At 36.9% G+C, this 24,164-nt stretch overlaps 1 protein-coding gene across 1 annotated transcript in view; it reads right to left on the bottom strand.

Moving 5' to 3' along the window:
* Positions 1 to 21,721, bottom strand: part of LOC150085834 (nitric oxide synthase, inducible-like) — a 137,793-nt gene extending 116,072 nt beyond the window's left edge. Inside the window, exons 1-2 of the mRNA XM_090374711.1 lie at positions 21,507 to 21,721; positions 17,224 to 17,369 (exon numbers count right to left, since the gene is read on the bottom strand). Of these exons, the coding sequence (XP_090230837.1) occupies positions 17,224 to 17,369; positions 21,507 to 21,668 (308 nt within the window). The 5' untranslated portion in view covers positions 21,669 to 21,721. The remainder of the gene's footprint in view (positions 1 to 17,223; positions 17,370 to 21,506) is intronic.
* Between the last annotated feature and the right edge of the window lie 2,443 nt (positions 21,722 to 24,164).

Raw genomic sequence — 24,164 nt, 5'->3', positions numbered from 1 at the left:
ATTCCTTATTCCCACTCTTTGCATTCTTTGTCAGTGATTTCTCATAATCTGCCTTTGCCAGCCTAACCTTTTCTGTGGCACTATTACAGATCACTTTGTAGCTGTTATATGCTTCAGTACTTTTTATTGCTCTAACTTTTCCATGCTGTCTTTTTCTGCTCAAGTAATCTGGCAACATCATTACTCATCCACCTTGGAATCCTCCTCATGGAGTATTTGTTTTAATGGTATATACTCATTCAAGGTTTCTTTAATTAATGTTTTAAAAGGTATACAATAATTCAATTGTAATCGCTATCTGTGCAATACCTACCCAGCTAATAAAGGTCGTGTAACATCTTAAGGCATCTTAATTTTCTTTTCTGAAGTTATAACCCATTCCTTTGCCTTTTACTACTGTTACCTCTCTCTCTTCATCGTCCACTGTAGAACTCCGTGATCACTTCCTGCTACTAGTTCCTGTACTGTCAGCCCTATTATGTTATTTGGCTCATGGGTGAGGACGAGGCCTAGAATATTCTTTTCCCTGCTTGTTGTTACAAATCAAAATCATCTAGTTGATTTAACAATTTTTCCCCCATGTGGAGTTTCCTTCCCATTTGCTCCAATCAATTAGAGGTAAAGTGATCAGACGTCTCAGATTTCGGTTGTTTGCCTCACATTGCAAACTGTCCCGGATTAGACATGTAGTCTCCATACTTAATGGCAAATAATGCAAATCATTTGCATTATGTTTGCCAGGAACCAATGGTACAACAGAAAGAGTTTTTTTGATAGTAAATAAGCCGTGGACATCAGCAAAAACACAGCTAACCATAGAAACACTGAAAGCAATACTAAAATTTAAATGCCATTTTGCTAATTCTTGTGAAGAATTTTAGGGAAAATTATTAAGAAAAATTCACTCAGAAGAAAAATATTATTAATAGCCATATAGTGCAGGAAGCCTGAGGCTTATGCTGCACTAGCCAAAAAATTTCCGAGTTACCCTGAGAGAGAGAGAAGAGAAGTAGATAGGAATCACCAAGAAAGAGAAGAATGATATCCAGCTCAGGACCCTGTGTGTGCCAAGCCCATATTCACCAGATGTGACCCCCCCCCCCCAGGTTGAATATATTTAATTATATTATTTGATTTCCCTTGTTTTTATTGTTAAAAGAAGTATGTATTATTATTATTTCACAGAAAAACGTAACTTTTTTCACTAAACAAAAATGAAAATCGATTAAAAACATGATCCCTCTAATAAGTGTTTTTTTACCCTTCTAATTACAATTATTTTCAGTTCACATCTTTCACGCAACCTTCTGTTTGTTACGTAGAGTAACACGAGGGGTACCGTAAAAAAAAAATTATATACTGTATATGTATGCGTTATATTGACCCCCCCCCCCTCAGATATCCGCATTGGAATGCATAGGATCTGGTCACTTTATTATAGAGGCAAATTCAAATCGGTAAAACTCCAGAGAGCGGTACCCCTTACAAAATGGCGGCGAGAAGAAGCGGGGGAAAGTAGCGATGTACGGTTCGTAAGTCCGCCCACTCACTGCGTTCACCCTCTTTTTCTCGACGACTGCACGTGGCAACATAACAGTATGTCGGAGCTAAATTGAAACAACGAATTGAAAGCTCCATTGAAACAACGAAATTACGGCAAAACGGCAATTTTTTGGGAGCAGCAAGTAACAGGGATGCAATTTATTCGAGGAGGTCAAAAATGTTATGTAACAACATCTCAGAGTTAAAATGAAGAAAAATTAACACAAAAAGAGCAATTTTTTTCTTGCTTGAATCCCTCTTGAAGTCGTATAAAAACCACCTTTTTTCACCAAACAAAACGAAAGTCGATTAAACACATAACCTCTCGTATAATCGTGTTTTTTTTTTGTTTTTTTTTCCCCAACTATCGGTTTTTGCTTGAATCCTTCCCGACGTCGGGTAAAAACAACTTTTTTTTCACTAAACACAAATGAAAGTTGACTAACATGTGCAATTAACAATAAAAAAAATTCCTCTTTGTATGTCCACAATATGCTAGTTTTTTTTTTTTTTTTTTTTTAAAGAACGTAACAACTGACAACACTAGGTTAATGAGATTGAAAAAGAAAACTCACCTCATCAGTCCTGGCATGCGGGCTTGTATAATTCCCGAATTCCCTGCAGGAAAGCCATCGTTCGGTTTTCGCTGCCAGAGTGCATATGCCGCCACATACATATATATTCTCCGAGGTACGAGTCGAACTGACCATCACTGTTCTTGACAGCAGTTGCCGTTTAATGGCACCCCACGCCCTCTCGATGCTGTTGGTGTTTGCTCCAGTTTCAGGATCGGTAAAATGAAGCGAGTGGTTTACCGCTATGTGCTATAACCTTCATCCTCTAGACAACATACGACTTTCAGCAGTCGGAAACGATAGTCGTTCCAGGCAACATGGAAGTCTTAATGATGTCTAGGAGGGCTTCTTTACTCCCATTTTCAACGATCCTGAAAAAAATACCGTGATGTGCCTCGTTCAATCCCACCAAACACCATTCTCTCTTTTTCCTATATTATACTTCCTCTTTCCAAACCTACTTTCATCAATTTCAATCACCACACCCTTGCCTCATATCCTACTCCTTTCTTTCAAACACAGCTCCACACACACAAAAACTGCTCTCTACAAAAACTGCACGTCACACACACACAGTGGTTTGACTAAAACCCATCTGACTCAAAACATATTCACACGGTACCTTCTCCGTCTAATAATGGGTGAGAATAAGCACCTCAATCATTCTTAGTCTACTTTCATAAAACCATGATCCCTTGCTTACAGACCTTTTAACTTGATGAGGATTGGCCCCTTCCTACACACCCACTCAAAATTACCCCCAAGGGCTGTTTGTTATTTGGTTTTTAGGAGCATTAGCAACTAAGGCCATATTGCTCCGGGGATATGCGGTGGTCATTCCCTGACTTTTCCGCATCCTCCGTATTTAGTGGTCACGGGCTCGAACCCCAGACTAATCAAGAAGCGTGTGCTACGCACCACTGCTGCTCCTGCTAACCTGGCTACTGAGGCGCCTTCCCCAGGGGCACACATCAGGTGAGTATGGGCTTAGCACACCCAGGGTCCTGAACTGGATATCATCATTCATCTCTTTCTTGGTGATTCCCTTCTACTTCTGAAAAACTCTGACTCTCTCAGGGTCATTCGGAATTTTTTTTTGGCTGGTGCAGCATAAGCCTCAGGCTTCCTTGCACTGTGTAGCTAATAATAATAATAAAATCGATACGTAACGTCCAATTTCATCGAACATCCACACTGAAAACACTTATGCCGAGAAGCAATCAAATTCACACTCATACACCATTCAACCACAGTCTTACATCCGTCCCTTTGCAAACCATGAAACATTTTCGCACTCACTTGCTCCATTGGAATTAAACAAAGGTCAAAAAAACACAAAACGAAATAACAAAATGTGACGCCAAAAAAAAAAAAAAAAACAACTAAACAGTTTACTCGCAGGATGGAACTGGAGAGACGACACGAGGAACCACGTGGCAAGCTAACCCAATACTGTATTAATTTCTGGACACTTACGGTAATTAAGATGTAAAGGAAAAATATAAACAATTTATCAACATTTCCAAGTTTCACTTTTCTTTAACTCAGGACGACACAATGTAGCAAGCGAACATAACCAGCAAACCCAGAAAGCAATTCCGACTACGAAACGATACGAATTTCGCATTTACCGCTGCAATGACGTGTCACGTGATGTCCGCCAGAAACAGAAGGAGATACGTGAGTGGGCGGAGTCACAACCTGTCAATCGCTGCCTTCCCCACCAGTGTTGCCAACTCTTAATAATATTTCCCGCTAGCCGCATACTCAAAATCCGCTATTTTTAGCACTTGACCCGCCAAATTTTTTAAATTTTCATTTGTTTGTACTTTGTAGTGAATAAAAACAAACAAATAGTACATATAAATAGTTATTTATTTTTCTGTTTTTAATATAAAATCAATATCTAAAAATCTAAATTTCGAAATTCAAACAGCCTCATCATATGCTTCTTGTGGACCTATTTTGCGAAGCACTTCTTCAGGTAAAACATAATTTTTACAACACTTTTCAACTCTTTTGAGCCCGTATCGTACTGATAAGATTGCATTAACCGTGCCAACACTCATTCTGTTGCGTGTTTTGTTTTTTACTAGATTTAAGTTGCTGAATATTCTTTCCACATCTGCATTGGATAATGGCAAAATTAAAATACCCAATGCAAATTCGCTAATTTCTTTAAATGGATTTTTACCGCTTGCATCTCGATATTTCGAAACTTCTGACCAAAACTTCATTGTATTGTTGATGTTTTCCCATTTAACGAGAGTAATGTTTATATACTGTTGCTCAATTTTTTCAATTTTTACTTCAGACAATTTTAAATTTTGTAATAAATTTATCAGTGGTTCTTTTTGTTGCTTTAATATATTGTTAATTGAGATTAATGACATTTTTTCTAATTCTTTTATGTTGTCCGGAAGGCGTTGTTTTAATTGTTGACACAAATCAAGAAATTACGGCATCTCTCTCTCTCTCTCTCTCTCTCTCTCTCTTATTGCCATTTCATCTGTTGTTGTTGTGATAAGTTTATTCATTATTAATTCATTTATTTTTCTTTCAAATTGGTAACCTAAATATGGCTTAGGGTCTAAATAATTATTAATGTCCTCTTCTATCCTTTCAATATATGTATTTGGTAAAACCATTTTATTGGCAATCATCGACAATAGCATGTTTAAATCATGTAGTAATAATGTAGGATCGGCAGTATTTGATTCAAAAGATTTGTTTACTCTTTGTACTTCAGATAAGATAGGTTTTAAAATAAAAGATATGCTAAATTACTTTCATCTTTGAACATTGAATAAAGAAGTTCTGCAGTATAACATTTGTCAGTCAAACGAGTTATTTCAAAATGGGCTTTTAATTCAATATACTGTTCTAAAATTCTTGTTATAGCAACTTCAATGGATAACCACCTTGTTTGACACTAAAGAACTATCTTTTTCAGATCTGCACCATCGTTTATGGCCCTGTATAAATATTTGAATTGATTTCGTCGGCTGGTGGATTTACTAAACGCACGATTTTGCATTGCACGAGAGTTTCTAGGAATACAACTATCGTGCTATACGAGGACTGACTATACTAAGATATTATTACACTGTGGTTATTAGAAATAATTATTACTTATTACTCTTATTACTTATTGCTCTGTGGTTATTAGAAACGTTGAAAGAGATGTCGGTAATTCGGATCGCATTTCTTGGAAGCCAAACAAATACGACGAAGAAAAATTATCGAATGCCATTCCTTCGCTGTTTCAAAAAAAGGCGTCATTAGAATTTTTTCCACATTTTTAGATTTGATTCAACAATTTAAAGCCATGACCCAATGATCAGGTCGTTTGACCGCGAGCGTAACTACGTAAAATTGTTGGGGTTCTCCTCAGGGAAATCCAGAATAATATAAAACCGATTCTTCGCTTTATAAAAAAAAAACTATGAAATATGATATCCCTACTATTTCAATTATGAATTATTTTTATTGTTAATTAAATAATTAATTAAACAATTAATTTAATATTTCTTAATATAAATGTTACATTGCCAAAATACATAAAATGCTAAACATTTATACTCTTCCCGCTAAAAAATCCGCTATCCGCTATTTCATATTTTTATCCGCTAAACCTGAAGCAATTCCGCTAAATCTAGCGGGAAAACCGCTAAAATGGCAACACTGTTCCCCACGCTTCTTGTCATCATTTTGAAGAGTGTACCGCTAACTGGCTACAGCCTTAAAATCACTCATAATAAGATATTGATGCGTACTTGCCCATTCATTTGCATGTACGGGCTCTCATCATAATCTTCACAATCACCTGGCCTGTGGATTACTCCCACTCTCGTTATACCTTTGCTTCCAACTATCTCACACCATACAGATTCTGTACTAGCATAGAAACACCTGAATCCGGGAAAGCTTTCGTCGCGCTCAGGCTGTTTTTGATAAGAAGTATGACCCCACTACCCCTTCTATTTTCCTTATTCTTCCTAAATACATTATACATCCGGTACTGAATCTCATCATCTCCTATCTCTGCGTGGAACCACGTTTCCGTAACTCCTGTTATGTCAGCGTTACTTTTCGTAACCAGCATTTCGAATTCACTCATTTTATTGACGACACTTCTGACATGTTATTCACATGCTTCGTAATATTCAAATAAAGATAATCACTATGGTTTTTTACAAATCACTTAAGTTGATATCATGAATTGTATTATTTCATGTATTAAGTTAGGAGTAAATTCTGGAATTTCTAAACTAAATCTGCATATGTTGGCAGCACTGCCTTCTATCATTTGTTTCTTGACCATGCAGCAGTATTTATCAATGTGAGCTCAGTTCATTTTTGAGGTTATCGTGTCAAACTTGTGCTGAAAAGTGAGTGCAATGTCTTCACGCGTTTGAACAATCCGAACGTATTTTGCTATATTTGTGGACGTTATGTAAGTAGTCCTCAAGCAAAGACAAGATCTTGCAGAATTTAATTAATTAAAGAATGCATATTGTTCTTATTTTGGACTGAAATTCGGTGACCGAGATAACCAATGGGCTCCACAAAGATTGCGCCTCGTAAGTAAAAAAATAAAATAAATAAATAATAATTTAAAAATGAAAGTTTATTAATACATGATGAAAAAATACGGGATATAAAATGCGATGTACATATTTATTATTATTCTCAATGCGATGTACATATTTATTATTATTATTATTCATTATTTATTATTATTATTATTCATTATTTATTATTATTATTATTATTATTATTCATTATTTATTATTATTATTATTATTATTATTCATTATTTATTATTATTATTATTATTCATTATTTATTATTATTAATTTATTATTGAAAAATTCAATACGACAGTCACGTTGTGTCTCTCTTAGAATCAAAAATTCTGTTATATTTGATCCAAAAAATCAAACTGAAAACATTCCATGTGATTATGGAATTATACCCCTGTGTCAGTCTTAATATTGCTCTCATCTTTTGTTTACCCTTTTTCGCTCCACGAGGGCTGTACAACAGTTGGTAGGATAGCCGTCCTCCCCAGACCGGGTGGAAAAGACCTGAGTTCGAATCCCGTCGACGGAAGGAATTTTTATGGGCCTTTTTCACAACGTGACTGAATTAGTCGGTCTCAGGGTAGATGTTCCCCCCCCCCCGGAAACTCGGGTTTTTCGTCCAGAAAAATAGAAAATCGACCTCAGGACACACACACAGGGCCTCGCCAACCCTGTGTGCGACGAACACGGGCGGTCGAAATGATGTAGAATCTAAGCATAATTTGAATAAAGAAAATACAAATAATGAAATTCTTGTCATAACAAATACGAAATTCTGGTCGTCTAAATAAATTTTATTTATTTACACAATAAATAGCTTAATACTTAACAAAACAAACGATTTTTAAAAATGATTAGATAGTGAACCCGTAACTTTTTTTTAATTCTTCATTCGTATATCAGTAGTTGTTGAGCCCATTATACAGTATTACCTCGTTTAACGATGAACTGAAATTTAACATTTAATAGTTTTATTTTAAAGTGCAGTGTATTACATAAGAATATTAAAAATATATTTAATAAATATTATCAGCGTTAAGTTTATTATAAATTATCTATTTACTTAAATTAATATTGACGTCAAATTACCTGCAGCAGGGGAGTTTTCGTAACTGAAAAATGTATGTATATTATTTATTTATATATTTAAACTATTTTTTTTTTATGTAAACCCCAAACACGAGAGGTATTAGAACCTATAGTGGTTAGTACCGTGCTTGTGTTGGAGGTTGAGAAGACGAAAGAAGATATTTGTTGACATTGGACTTGAACTTCTGTAGATTGTAATTTTCAGGGAATACGTATGAAGGAAGGTTGTTCCAGAAAACGGCAGTTGAATAAATAAATGAGGCAGATGAAAAGTTGGTTCTGTGAGTTTGAAGTTGGACAGTAAATGGATGTTGGCTGGTGGCGGCACGTGTTCGGACTGTTGAAAGAGAGAGAGAGAGAGAGAGAGAGCGGGAATTATACAAGCCAATTCAGAAGAACAGTGCCCATGGAAGTATCTGTAGAAGAGGCATTCCCATCGATGACGCGAGGAACTTTAATGGGCTTTTTTCACTCCGTGGCTGAGTTAGTTGGTCTCAGGCGTAGATAGCAAGGTTTTTCTCCCCAGTAACTGGGGTTTTTTTGTACAGCAAGACAGGCAAATCAACCATAGAACATACGCAATTTACAGACACAAATATGGGTTAATGTATTTAATTACGGGCAACCCTAAAATAATAATAATTTGTAGAAGAGGCATGCAGCAGAAACAGTACGTCTATGAGAAAGCGAGTGCAGAGACCCTGTTAGAGATGAATCATTAATTAATCTAACTGCCCTCTTCTGAATGGAATAAAGAAGCCTGAGAGAGGTTTTGGGGGCACTGCCCCAGATGTGGCAATTCCATGGTAGGGCGGATTTTCAATTTGTACAGAGTGAACAGCTGTTTGGAAGAAAAGTAATGCAGAGAGCGAAAAAGAAAACCAAGTTTTTTAGATGCAGAGGAAGCAATATTTGTAATGTGCTTGTGCCAAGAGAGATTAGAAGTCAGGGTAATCCCGAAAAGAGATATATCATTTTGCCTAGAAATCAGTGTCACCAAAGATGAGCATAGGAGCAGAAGAATCCTTTTTGCAAGATATAAGACAAGACTGTTTTAGAAGGATTGAAATCAACTAAGTTGTCTTTGCCCCACTGGAGAATTACCTGGAGAACGGCATTTAAGGAATTGGTAGCAGATTTCCGAGAAGTTGAAGCTGATTGAGCAGGACAAGGTTTCTCAAAATTGAAAGTGGAATGCAATGTGCTATCATCGGCAAAACTATGGATAGGATTTCCATTCAATGGAAGAAGGTAATTAATATACAAGAGGAAAAGAGCGGGGGAAAGAACTGAACCTTGGGGGACACCGGCATTAGTGGAGAAGTTAGAAGACAGAGAGCCACCTACCATCACCCTCAGTGAGCGATCAGAGAGAAAACTGGATAACCTATTACTAAAAACAGTTAGAAAACCATGAGATGGAAGCTTGTTTAGAAGACCTTTATGCCAAACACGATCGAAAACCTTTGAGATGCCAAGAGCAACTACTTGTGTTTCACCGAACTTTTCCATTGAATTAGTCCATAAATACTTAACATAAGCCAGAATATCACCAGTAGATCGACACTGACGGAATCCATACTGGCGATCGTTGATCAGACGGAAGGTTTCTAGGTGGTTTAAGAGTTGGCGGTTAATTGATTTCTCCGTTACTTTAGAAAGAGTAGAAGTAATTGCAATGGGACGATAATTGGATGTGAGGGATTTGTCACCCTTTTTATGAACTGGCTGGATATGAGCAAATTTCCAAGCAGAAGGAAAAACACCTTTGGAATAAGAAAGTGAAAAAAGGCGGCAAAGAATAGGAGTAAGTTCAGGAGCACAGGTTTTGAGAACAAGTGGAGAAATACCATCGGGACGTGGAGCTTTCTTAGCATCAAGATTCGTCAAAATCCTTCTGACATCCTTTTGTCGGAAGACCACAGGAGGCATTGAATGGAGCATGTTGGGAATGGTGGGAGGTGTTTTATCAAGATCATTAACACATGAGCTGGAAGAAAAATGGGATGCTAGCAGGTCAGCTTTATCCTTAGCTGAAGTGACAACAGAACCGTCTGGTTTGGACAGAGGTGGGAACAGAGATGGGCAAAAGTTGCGGCCAATAGCTTTGGCAAGAGACCAGAATGCTCGGCTACCATTAGGACAAGAACCTCTAGTTTGGACTGATTAATAACTGCTTTACAATTGTTGCGAGCTTTGGTGTAGGCAGAAAATGAAACTGAAGAATTATAAACAAGCCAATTACGATATGCAACATTCTTCTCTTGTACAGCCTTAACATATTTATTGCAAAACCAAGGTTTAGATAAAGGACGAGATTTTAAAGTGGAGTGTGGGATAAAGGACGAGATTTTAAAGTGGAGTGTGGGATAAAGGATTCCATTCCTGGAGGAATAATTTCACTGACACGATCTGAGCAAACGTTGACATCAGAAGTTTTGAAACAGTAATCCGACCAAGGAAAAGAAGAAAAGAAGTCTCGCAGGTCATCCCATTTTGCATTCTTGTAATGCCAAACAAAACGGGATTGGGAATAGCCATGAGATAAAGGTTCCATTGGAGAAGAGACAATCACCAAGTTGTGATCTGAAGTGCCTAAAGGACCTCTCACTTCGACCGTGTACTTAGAAGGGTTGTTTGTGAGAAAAAGATCAAGCGTATTGGCTGTATGATTAGGATTGTCCGGTATTCTTGTAGTTAAATGAACACTCTGTGCAAGGTCATTATTAATTGCAAAAGCCTCAGCATCTCGACCAGCTGGGTCGGTGTGACTAGAAAACGTAAGCCAGCTGGAGTTGTGAACATTAAAATCACCAAGGAAAATTACCTCACTGTTAGGAAAGTTGGACTGGAGAAAGACAAGTTGCAAAGAGATGAAGTCAAAGAACTCCAAGTGATCAGTGGATTTGGGAGAACGGTAGAGACATCAGATGAATTTGACACAATGAGGTAGAGAGATTTTAAACCAGAGAAGATCAAAGAGAGGAGATTCCAAATTGCCAAGTCTCTGACAGGGAATATCAGAACGGACATATGCACAAGTACCACCTTTGAGGCGAAAGGAATCATACAACGAATAATTTTGGCATCTGAGATGAGAGTAGTTGAATCAACCGATAACTGAGATTCTGTCAGAAAAAGTACATGGGGTTTGGCAGACTGCAAGTGGAAATGGACATTGTTGAGATTAGAATTCAGACCACGTATATTTGTGAAATGAATTAGGAAGTGCTTGGGAGGTTTAGATCTTTTCACAGATAAGCTTTCTCTATTAGTTTGACAATTCATGGTGTATTCAATAGTAAGAAAAAGTGAGTGGGACATGCTGTATGAAGTAATGAAATTTTTTGGATATGGCGTACACATGGTAAGAATTTACCCAGATCCTTGACATAACGTGGCCTCGACAATGCTCCCCGCATACACACTACTCTGACTCCCTCCAGTCACTATCTGGCAGAGTAGAGGTAGCAAGATTATACACTAACTGATCCGGAAGCCTCCTAGAGAGTTACCAATAGGTTCGGTTCGGTGTACTAACTAGCGGCCGGCCTGCGAACACCGTTTTAGAGCTGTACCCTCGAAATGTAAGGAATATTGGATCTCGCCACGATGTTCATCATAACCTCAAAAGTCATCAATCATACTGCATGATGGAAGAGATAGGGAAGGGCCGACCGGAACTTAGCTCTAGAGACTGAACATGGGTTCCACCACTTCAAGCCTCCAATAAGCAAAGTGGTGGTATTATGATAGTAATAGAAAATATTTTTTTTAATATTCAGCTATGGCTAAAGACAGCCAGACTTACCGAAAAACAAAACGACTTTCCGGTGCGCAATATCGTAAAAAAAGAAAAGTAAAAGATGAAGAAAATAAAGAAATCAGAAGGTGCTATTTTAAAATACTTTCAAAGTCTCGAAGAACCATCAACATCTTCAACATGTCCAGTAATCGTAGCAGAAAGTAGTGAAAGTGTTCGCTTGATCAATTTAATAATTGATCTAATTACAAAGTAAACGATCTGATAGTGGATTTTAATGAATCAAAACAGTTAGCCGAAATATTGGAAACCGAAACTAAATTTCTTGATGTCTCTCTTATACGTCGACGTAAAAAGAAAATTCAATTTAAATCATTTGATTATGAAAATCCAGATGAAGGCATAAACGATGCACAGTGAAATTTTAAAATTAATTTTTCATTATAGACACAACAATAAATTATCTTAAAGACAGGTTTGACTTATTAAGAACACATAGTGATGATTTGAATTTTTTATATGACACATAATTTAAAGCAAGTAACCGATCAAGAAATTCTAAAATGTAAAGATTTGCAAAATAAATTAACAGACTATATCAAGAACGAAAAGGATATCGATGCCATTGACATGACCACCAATTAAAAGTACTTAAAAATATTTTAAAAACAGATTTGAGAGTAACGGAAGTATTAGAGTATATTTTTGAAAATAATTTATGCACCACTTTTCCAAACGTAGTGGTTGCTTTAAGAATACTTCTTACAATCCAAATTTAATCTAAATTAAAAATTATCTTCGTAGTACAATGTCCCAAGACAGATTGGATAATTTAGCATTAGTTTCGATACAAGACGATTTAGCTAAAAGTTTAGATATGCCCGACGTGATAAGAAAAATTTCAGAACTTAAAGCCGGAAAAGTTCAATTTATTTATATCTAGTCATTTTATTTCAATTTATTTTATAAGTTAAATATATATAATAACACGTGAATTAAACTTTACACATGTAATTATGTTTAGTTATAAATAAAGATTATTATTATATATTTATGTATTTTATAACAATTATTATTAATATCTGTTTTCACGATTTTTTTTTTCAAAACTAAGCGATATTATTTAAAACATACATATCAAATTCCTAAAACTCTACAACAACAACAACAATAAATCCTTTTCCCTTGGCAGTGCTTGTATCCAGCGTTACAAAATGCCTTCCTTACACCAACAGTTCGTTGATGAGAAAGTGTGGAATTGTAGTGTGAATACGTCGCGGAATAGCTAGTGAAATGATCTTGAGCCACCCAGGAAAATTCTCTCTACTGAATTTCCAACTGTACTATGAAATTCGTGTTTATGCATTACGTTGTCATGAATGTGATTGATCGATTAATTGTTTTACTAAGTGTATGGGCGGAACGAAACATGATTGTAACAGACTTTGACTTCTTAACATTAGTGGTGGCAAATGATGCAAGAAAGCAAGTTTATATAGCATCAGCCCCAAAAAAAAAAAAAAAAAAAACCCAACACTTCCAATTTCACCTATTCATTCCATCCAATAGTTTTTCTAGTTCTTCCTTATGCATATATCTAACGCGGTACGCTAAGCTCACTCCCACTCAGTACCATTTCGTTTGTGTTCGTAAAATACTTAAAAGACACTGGTGAATGGGACTATACTGTGGCAATAAAGTTCCTGGACTGGTGTTTTTGCGGTCATGTTCTGTGAGTTCGAAAATAAAGTTTTGCAAATTGCAGCATCTGGAGACTAGACACCTGCAAGGTGATCTGATTGAGGTGTATAAGGCCTTGAATGGGTTGAGCAGGCTCAATGCTAATGGGATTCTTCCTCTTGCTCAGATTACAAACCTGAGAGGGCTTATATTCAAACTGTGTTTTGATAGATGTGCGGAAGTTTACCTTTAGCCAGCGGGTAGTTGATTGCTGAAACAAACTTCCATCTGTCGTTGTGGAAGTTGATAGCTTAAATAAATTCAAGTCAGAACTAGACAAACATTTGGAATGAATGGATCAGTGAAATGGGAAGGTTTTATCCTGTCTTTCTTTTTTTTGGCTGATGCTGTATAAGCTTGCTTTCTTGCATCATATGCCTCTACTAATTCCAGTAGGTGAACAGGTTGCAAGTAACAACCACTTTCATTTGTAGCGGTAACATTCTGTGTCACGATTTTGTAAAGGAGCAAAGAACGAATTTCAAATTTTCTAGAGAAATGGGGAAGTTTACAATAGAAACGTATGAAATGTTAATACAAATGTTATGGCGATGAAACGTTAAATTGTACTCTTGTTAGAATGGCATAAGTGGTTCAAAGGCGGGCGTGAGGATGTTTTTTTTTTTTTTTTTTTTATTTATGAAAACCCCAAACACGAAAGGTATCAAAACCTATAGTACTTAGTACCGTGCATGGGTTGAAGGAGAAGTATGGGGGGAGGGGGATGCCGGAAACTTTGCTCTAGAGACTAAACATGGGTTTCACCACTTCAAGCCTCCAATAAGCAAAGCGGTGGTATTTCATCGGTTGATAAAAGTCATCTACATGATCCAAGGAGTGGATACCCGTCAACCTCTTTTATTCTTTAAATCTTTACGTTTGCAACTCTGATATTGTTGCGAGAAAATGTGGCGATTTGTGTGTGGCGAATAAAGTGACGATTCGTAAAATTCTGCATGAAGATTTAGGGCAAAGGAAGGGCTGTGCAAAATTTGTGCCACACAGCCTCACGGATGAGCAGAAGCAATGAGGAGTGTTATCATGTGAACACTTCATCCAGGCTTGTCAAAACAATCCTAATTCCCTCGACTGTATTGTCACTGGAGATAAGTGTTGGATATTTCAGTATAACCCAGAGACGAAGCGTCAGAGCATGCAGTGGACTTCAAGATCATCACCAAAGCCCAAAAAGTTTCGTTTACAGAAGTCCAGGATGAAGGCGATACTGATCATGTTTTTCGACAAACTGAGTGTGATTTACAAGGAAATCGTACGTAAAGGGAAGAATATCAATGCTGCGTTCTAGGTACAGGTGCTTCAAAGACTATTGAAGCGCACTCTCCGGGTGAGGCCGCAATTTCGAGAGAAAGGCAGCTGGTTCTTGTTGCACAACAGCGCCCTCACCCATTCCACACTTGGGAAGACATTTCTGATGAAACTGCACTGTCAACCATCCTACTCTTCTGATCTAACACTAAAACTATTAAAAAACTAGACTATTATATATGGGTCACCTAGATAGTCACTTAAACTACCCACGTGTATTATGTCTGTAAATTGTGTGTATTTTCTGGTCGATTTTTCTGCTTTGCCGGAAGAAAAACTCCAGTTTTTCTGGGGGAAATCCTTGCTATATACTCCTGAGCCCTGTTAACTCAGCCAAGGAGTGAAAAAAGTCCATAAAGGTTCCTCGCGTCATCGAGGCGATTCGAACCCGTGCTTTTCCACCCGGTGTGAGGAGGACCGTGTCAATACATATGTGCTATCCATTTCTGATCTAGCACTAGCGGAATTTTTCTTTCCCAAAATGAAAACTGCCCTCAATAGAAAGATTTCAGGATATTGGAGACAAAGAAAACCGTAACCACAGATCTGAACATTATCTCTTTGGGCGCCTTCACTGAAAGTGCATACATTCATTTGTTCAATTACTTTGAATAAAATAAAAGCATTTTTGAGCTCCTTCACTCTTTGTTCTTTTTATTGCATCGGTTCGGAAACTTTATTGCCACACCTCGTAAACAGTAAACTTCCGTTACAGTGCATTCCAGGGTATTAGCCCTAAACAAGTGGTTTTCAACCGGGGGTGCCGCAACAACATTCCAGGGGTGCCATGTAATTTGGGTTTAAGTTACTTAAACTTTTTTTTTTTTTAATTTATATATTTATTTCATTATGAAAAGGTGAACAGTATCCATTGTACCGTATCTTTTTAATTTTGTAGTGATCTATGATTGATGTTTATTTAGTACCTCTATATAAAGAATAAAATTATTATATAAGTTTATATAATTTGCATTATGAATTGTAATTTTGTTTATAATTATATTATTATAATAACTATCATATAACATTTTTTTTAATATTATATATATATACACACAAAGAGAATCGGATTATTAAAAGGTCGAAAACCACTGTGTTAGTTATTTCTTTTGACCCGGGGGTGCAGTGAAAAAATTACAGGGCCACTAATGGCACCATGAACCGAGAACGTTTGGGAACCTCTGCCCTAAACAATGGGAAAGCGATATAAGCAGAACTCAATTTTGGAGTATCTTTTTAATATATAGTCAATATTTTGGTAGATAACACTGATTTTGAGGTGTGCAAGCATATGTGCATAAAGCGCTTACTTGTCTTTGCCACGTCTGTCTGTCTGTCTATTCATCGGTGTAATAACTTAACTATTAGTCGATGGATTTTAACGAAATTTTATATTTTGCTCTTTTAGAAATATTTGTCAAGCCATCCCAAATTTCATTGAAATGGGACCAACAGAAGGATGGAAAAATTATTATTATTTTTCATACATATCACATAGTGACATAGGCTAATCGTATGCTGTATATTTTAGATGGATATTGTTGTCGTGTACTGAGTGAAAAAATGAACTTGTTTTCGTTTGCACATAAAGGTTATTCTGTTTTTTTTGTTTTTGTTATCAGTCTACTAAATATATAAATCATGAATTATTACTATTTCCTTATTATATTAATCAGCAGGAATTAAATACTTGTCGTATTTCAATTGTTATAAAAATTCAGGAAGAAAGAAGTAAACTGTGACAGTATACTATCAACTTTTTTTAAAATGTAGTATCCTACGTAATAATGAAGTATACTACGATTGGTTAGTTTATTACATCACAGAGCTGTAAATACGTGTTGCCTTTCACTGCTGTTGATTATAAAGTACAGTTAAATGTTGGGAGTTGTGTGCCTGAAGTGAAAACAATTATTATTAGATAATAAATTGGAAATTATTTAGTGTAATTTTTAATGGGATCTTTTTAAAGGTAATTCATTAGTGCTTATTTTGATATTTTATTATTTAAATTTGTACTTGAACGTAATTATGATTTCAAGTGGAAGCGCTTCTTAAATTACGGCCTTTTTCTTTGCATTTACTGTCGCATATTTGCAGAACTTTCTCTAGCTGCTGGCAATTTGTTTGTGTGTGTGTGCGCGCTAGATGCAGGGTGTACTGTTCGGCTAGGCGAGACTGAGTGTCTCAGAAACACGAGCTAATGCTCTAGATAAATATCGAACTGGTAGCTTGACAAAGGTCTAAGTTTCTGATTCTATACCGAGTAACATTTTCCGAAATCCAGCCGCAGAACCGGATCTTTCAGTGCAGACTGTTCTAGTTTCACAGGTGGTAGTCTTAATGGGGGGGGGGATTCAGTTATAAGGGAAATCTGAAATATATTTTGTAGTACAGACATATGGAACTAAGCAGATTACATTCCCAAATAGCAAAGGGCTATAACACTAGACTTGACTAGAAAGAGAAAAGCGTACAGCATTACATTCGAAACAGCAAAGGGAGAATAGTGGTAATATACTGACATGTTCATTTTTTTTTTTTTTTTTTTTTGCTTTTACCTTATGAACGTAATTATAAAGATGAAAAAAGATAACATAACCTTTTGAGGGAGAGGTAGTATTGCTCTAGAAATTCCTGTGCTTCTTCTAGAACAACTTCTTTTTGTTTTGGAGGTCCAGGTAGAAGAATTCCTGACTGGCCAGCCATTAATGCTCCAGCACAATAGGATTTTTCACAAGTGATCGGCTGTAAATTCAGACAATTTCATTATTACAAAATGGATAGGAAGAATAAAATTATTATTTCTGTATTATTATTATCATTATAAAAATTATGACATTAAAAATTCATTCTTTTACGCCATCTATTGAAAAGTATCTGGAACCGTCGATTCTCACTGACATTATTTCCACTCATTTCATTAGCATGTCAGTTCCCCTTTGGCCGCTGTGGAACAACTTCCTCCCCCCCCAAAAGGGCCGAAGATGTGCGAAGTAAATGCATTATTTGAGCGAGTCGGTAAGTCTATGTTTAAGCAAGAGATTACAGATTTAATCGAATGTGCATTTTTCCAACTGCCCCACCACACTGGGGATTTTCTAAATTTCTTTACTTTCAGTTGTTCTAGTGACGTCAAAGTCATCATCTAACCCAAGCGCTGTGTGACTAACGGTCATATAGCTGTAATTTGCAAAATCAATCGCAGTTGTAATGTAGCTAAAACGTAGTTTTAGCTACATTACAACTGCGATTTCGTATCTTCAAACAACTCACATCGAACAACTTCTTTACAACTGTTTCATTGGAGAGTGTTGTCACTACTGATGTGTGTGTGTGTGTGTGAGAGAGCGAGAGGATTTCTGTTTTATTAACGTTTATTTTCTACCCCGAAGAAATTGGAAACTGAACCATTAGCAAATCAAATACATCGAAAAATAGCCATTTGAAGGAACGTGTTCTTCGGATCACAAATAAGAAATGATTAGATAAACTTTATATAAGGGGATCAGCGATATACGTACTATGTAGTACATATATCGCCGATTCCCTTCTTTAACTGCGTCTTCGAAACAGCATTTTTGTCATTTGGAATACATACTGTATGTCCTGTGATCCAAAGCCATCGTGGGTAGCACAGTTGGTAGAATCGCTGTCTCCCAACACCAGGTGGAAAAGACCTGGGTTGGAGTTCCATCGATGACGTAAGGAATTCTTATGATACTTTTTCACAACGTGGCTGAGTTAGTCGGTTTAAGGCGAGGGTAGTATGGTTTTTTTCTCCCGAAAACTCGGGTTTTCTTCCGGCAAACAGAAAATCGACCACAGAACACACCCAATTTACAGATAGTATACACGGAGCAATATGGCCTTAGATGCTAATGCTCCTAAATCGAATAACCTGTTCCAAAAAAAGTCTAACCCAAAACCGCATAAAAACGGAGAAACACGTTCGTGTGTTTAGTGTGTTCTTTGGTTGGTTTGCCTGTTTTTCTGGACGAAAAACCTGATTTTCTGGGAGTTAAAATCTTGCTGTCCTTGTCTGAGATCTACTAAACAAAAATGCACTTTAATGGTAGGTGAAGCGCTGTAAGCTGCGCTCTTCTGAAAATCATGGAAAAATCCATACTTCCCATCCTTTCTGAGGAGGTCTTCTACCATGCCTTCATAATGTAATTCCATGACCATCCACTGTCACTTACCTTATTGATATACCTTTCAGAATTGAACCTGCCTTCAGCAATAAGGAGCAACTCGACGCAAGGTTGAGGTGTTTCTCGACCTTAAAGTGTTAAGGTTTCAACATAAGGTGTTCCTCAACATAAAGGCGGCCTTTGAAAATCTGTCCTTTTCTAATCTCTGCTTCATACTAGGGGATTACTTGAGAATCTCCAGGAATCTTTTTCGTTTTTTGAAAAATCCTCTACGGTCAATGATCTTGTTAATTGGAAATCATAATCATAATGATAGAACTGTCTGCTATAGAGGAGTCCCTTAGGCGGAGGGTGTTCTTTCCTCCGCCCTCTTTGCAGCTTCTTTTATCTATTCATTGCTGATCACGTATTTATACCACTAAGCTGGCTACTTGAAATTCTATAATGTGAAGAAGGCTTCCTTCCTTACTATCTTCCGTTAACACTACAGAGGCAGTGAACAGTTGCAAGATTTCGATGATTGTCTCTATGCTATTGGGCTCTCCAAGAAGAGAAACATCAATGGGGTGACCATCATAATGGCTAACTCTTCTATCGAAACAGTCACTCCACATACTTATTTAGGAACCACCTGAGACAAAGAAATCATATTTTAAAGTGACTAGAACGAAAGCATAGCCAATTAGCTAATACGAGCGGCCAAACAGATCTCCAGCTTTTACAACCCTGATTATCATCTCTGCTGAATCGTCCTCAGTTTCCCTATATTCCTCGGTCATTTGGTCCTCTGCTCCTCTCCATCAATTCACATTCTTATCCATTGAATACTGGCTCTTAAAATGGCTGAGTACGATAGCTGGCCTTAAAAATATCATCTCGAAATCCGTCCTGCTTGCCAGTTTAATATTCTCTCACGAAGCTGTCGTGTCACCTCTAGGAATCTCGTTATCCCGACACATCTAGTATCCAGAAATATTGACTCATCAAATATCAGAAATATCCTCGACAGACCTCTGTCGCGTAATGCAAGCTATTTCGACATGCTTCCCATCAGATCCAAATTGCGAAGCACGACATATCTGGATCACATGTATCCATTCATGGATACTTGTGAACCGGAGATCAGTATGGAGGTATTCAATCCAGTATTCATTCAGCTTAAGAAGCTGAACAATGACAAAATGCGCAGATCTGCCATTTCAACATAATTAAGCCCTTATGAAGCTCTGACGAACAAATATTATACAAAGGAAGCCAAAGAACGAAATTACTTTAGATCCATCAAACTGAAGACAATTGTTTTCTTCACATCGGATGGACAGACGAAACTTCTTAGGAGCAACTATCACACGCATTCATACATTATGTACTTATGTGCGAATTTAATTCTTACAGCAAGTGCGCAAATGTTAAAAGTAACAAACTCTTGTGGACTCTATATTGTAGTGTCCTCCATAAGTACAATACACAATTCACTCTTTTGATCATGTTGCGAGAGACGAAACAAAGTAAATTTGTAAGCTTGTATTCTTGTAAGCTTTCTGCTCTAATAATCTCCATAAAAAATAAGTCTGGGGACGTGAAATCAGGAGTCTAAAGCGTTATGTCCAAAGACCTTGTGATGTTATTCGATTCACAAAAAACCCTTGCAATATATCAGTGATCGAATGCGGTATGGCAGGTGGTCTCGTTCTGTTGGAGCCAGTTTCATTTTTTAGGTGTTTTCTTATAGCAAAATGAGCTAAACCAAGTGATATCACCTTTCGAATGCTGAGTTTCGGAGATTTGTTTGGAGATTGCAAAATTGTTTGCCTAATATCGTCTAAAGTGTCATGTCTAAGCCTTCTTTCATGTTCCTTATTCCCAACTGATGCGCATTCACGAAACTTCTTTATTTTCTAGAAAATTACAGCTCTTCATGGACCGTTAGTGTTAAGAGAATTTTTCATGACATTTTTGTTGACATTCACTGTACGACTTCGTTTCCAGGTAAAATTCTAGTAAAAAACATGTTGTTCAATGGTATTCGGCATTGCGTTTATTCACCAGTAATGACGCGTGCCACTTCAAAACCGAATCGTGACAAATTGAATACTTGAAATGCAAAACTTCCTCCACTAGACACAAAATTGCATCAACGATCGTTACTTGGCAGTGCTGGACTTTATATACAAATAATTGGGTTTACTTTTAAATGAATAGCCAATTTAATGTAAGTATTATTTCTGTTTCTAAACAATATTTTATGTTCTTCAGTGGTATTATTGGTGAGATATGATTTCAGCAATAAATACATACTACGAAGTACTACAGTGTCTATGAACTAGTATTTGAATGGCTCGCAAAATGAACCCTCGCGGTTAGCAGAGTTGGTGTAATCGCCTTCTTTCCCACACGCCTGGTGAAATTACCTGAGTTCGAATCCCGTCGATGACGCGAGGAAGTTTTATGGGCCTTTTTTTCACAAAGTGGCTGAGTTAGTTGGTCTCATGTGAAGGTAGTATGGCCCGGAAACTCGAATTTCGCGTTCAGCAAACACAAAAATAAAGAATACACGAAATTTATAGACATATATGTACGGAGAAATATGGCCTAAGTTGCTGATGCACCTAAAATCCTACAGCAACTAACTAGAGAAATAATCGACAGGTGCCGGATTTATGAGGTTCTGCTATGGTTTTAATTTAATTTAACTATTTAAAGTTAATGCAATATGTTATAAAATATTTACCCTAGAACGCCTGTATAAGAAATCCTTCATTTGCTTTCCTGTAGTGTAATTGGTAATCTTTATCTCATCACGATCGGACGGACGCCATGTCGTAGCCATCCTGCTTTTGAGATTAGCCATATCTTTGTTGCTCACAACAGAACTCCCTTCGTGTTCAGGCATCTTGATTTCTAAGGAACGGCAGTCTATCTTGCCGAAACAGATCAAGAAAATCAGCCACTTACTTCTCTGACAGGGGCTGAATAAAAGATGGCCCGCCATGCCTCCTATTTTTATTTGATGAACTAAAACACGCCCACATAACAGTGCGCATGTCCCAACCAGTATCACAAAATTCATCTGACTAGATGACTTTTCTCAGATTGAAGCAGATTTTCAAAGGAACAGCTGCGAATTAAACTTTTATGCATCAAGGGGAACTTAATTTATAGCAATGGAATAAAACCTCTTTCCGCTGTTAAGTAGGCACCAGGAATTCTGTCTTCTGGGCTTGCTTTAGTTCACTGCGCATTTCTGCTAATCCCTTTCATATTCATGTCATTATGGAACCTGTTGGCTGGGATGTTGTTTTGCAGTTAATAGTCACGTAATCGATTCCAGAAGCATAATTTTCCTCTTGTGATTATCGCGTGATATATTTGTGAACAAAGCAACCTGGCACTTCTGCACAATCGACCTCCTGTTGATACGTGAAAATCGAATCATCTCGAATGTAGTGTAAACGTGAAATGGTTTTACATAATCTGTGATCAATGGCACCCCCAAATAGGGACTAAAGTGGCTATAGTACCTTCCCATGATAAAAATATTGTGGATTTATTTATTTTTGTTTTTCTGGTACATTGACGATAAAATTTCAAGAATTCCCCGGAACATTTCTTAATCCATCCCATCAGGAAGTCGCTGGACCGCCATTGTCTATGATTTTCTACTGATCATTGAACTATACCCAAGTTATAAATCGGCTTTTCTACATAACAGACTTTGGTTCTTAAAGTTCTGTAAATTAATAAATGGCAAAACTCAGTTCTGCTCTATTTTTGATGTAATGGGTTGTTTTTGTGGATACACTTTATCAATTTTTCTTGTCTTACAAAATTATGTACAATAGAACTTTATAAATCCCGAATCCTCGGGGTATAATATAGAAATCTCACAATTTCTGGGAATTCTGGATTTTTTAAGGTTACGATATAGCCTAAGTATTGAAAGTGATTAATTTTTATTAGATAATGCAGTAACCCTGATCCCTGTAACCTCCAGAGAAGTAGTCACCAGCATTAAGCCAAAATGTTAACTCGTACTCCAGGATTAAGCCTGGGCCTGCGATTGTCCAATACTTTTTAAAACGAGTATACTCGTACATAGTATATATGATTTCATCAATCGAATCGACTTAAAAACTAAATACTACTGTACTATTAAGTACTATACTGTGAAGTAGTATTGAATATCTAGCAAAATTAATGATTTTATATGTTGAAAATACATAATAACAATGACATGGAGTCTAGGAACATAATGCATAAATTTGGTGTCAAATTTATGCATTATTGGAGACCAAAAAATAAATTTGGCACCAAATTTATTTTTATCACGACGAGATATTTTTTTAAAGTCCAGTGGCGTGTTTCATTTCTGTCCATGTATGGAAAACAATCTTCGGAGAAACATTTGTAACCTTTGCAACAGGAAATTGAATATGAGCAGAATGAGTGGCAATCAATTCGCTCATTTTGTGGACTACGAGTCGTCTTTAACTCTAATAATAAAAATAGTCCTTTCATGGTATTTGAAAATTTTCATTTAAATGTTTGGTAACAAGAATTACAAAGTATTCTGCATGCTTCAGAAAATATTATCAGTAAATTTCCAGAGATTGCATCCTCCTTTGCTTCGCTGGATAGACCCAGGGACGGGCTGAGGTTATGGAATACCTAATGTAATGGGCTTGTTATCTTACTTTGGAGGCGACTAAGGCATGAGAATATCGTGTTTTTGCTTGTTCTGCTGGATAACAAGTCCAAGTTTCTGGAATTGTGGGAACCATGCAACCCGCTCTCGAAAAACCGCTATTTCTCCATGGTGTGATAAAAAAACAAGCCAGTTAAAGGCCTTCTCATCTAGGTGGAAAATGAACACCCTTTTCCACATAGTGTGCAAGGACAGCGATCGTAATAATCGTGAGAGGCCAAAAGAAGCTGAAAAGACTTTTGAAGAGTAATAACCAAAGAGGCATTTCAGAGTGCAGGACTTGTCGTACAACAACAAGTATCAGGAACACAAGAACTGCAAAGAGGAGGAGGGATGGGGGAATGAGCCGGAAACTGTTATTTTCAATTTTGAGCCTAACTTAATTTAAGCTTTCAATTCCTTAGGTTAAATGCGCATTTAAGACTACCGCGTATAAAAAATGTCTTATTCCAACTCCTATTTCCTTTACCATTGAACAGATCGCTGGGAAACCATTTAATTGAAATCGTTTTGGTATGTATCATTTGCAGTGATTCAACCACCCAGGACAGAGTGTAACTTTCCTGCTGGGGAAGTGGTTATTTTATGATAATAACACTCAAGGTTAGGCGCTAACCAGTTACTCACAGGCATAATTGGATATCACCCACCCCGGTCTTCGGCAAGGTTGGCGTGAGAAATAAT

The sequence above is a fragment of the Mastigoproctus giganteus genome, chromosome 5 (assembly GCF_048544385.1).
Source record: "Mastigoproctus giganteus isolate SK-2022 chromosome 5, ASM4854438v1, whole genome shotgun sequence".
NCBI lineage: Eukaryota > Metazoa > Arthropoda > Arachnida > Uropygi > Thelyphonidae > Mastigoproctus > Mastigoproctus giganteus.
This window is presented reverse-complemented; position numbering and strand designations above follow the sequence as displayed.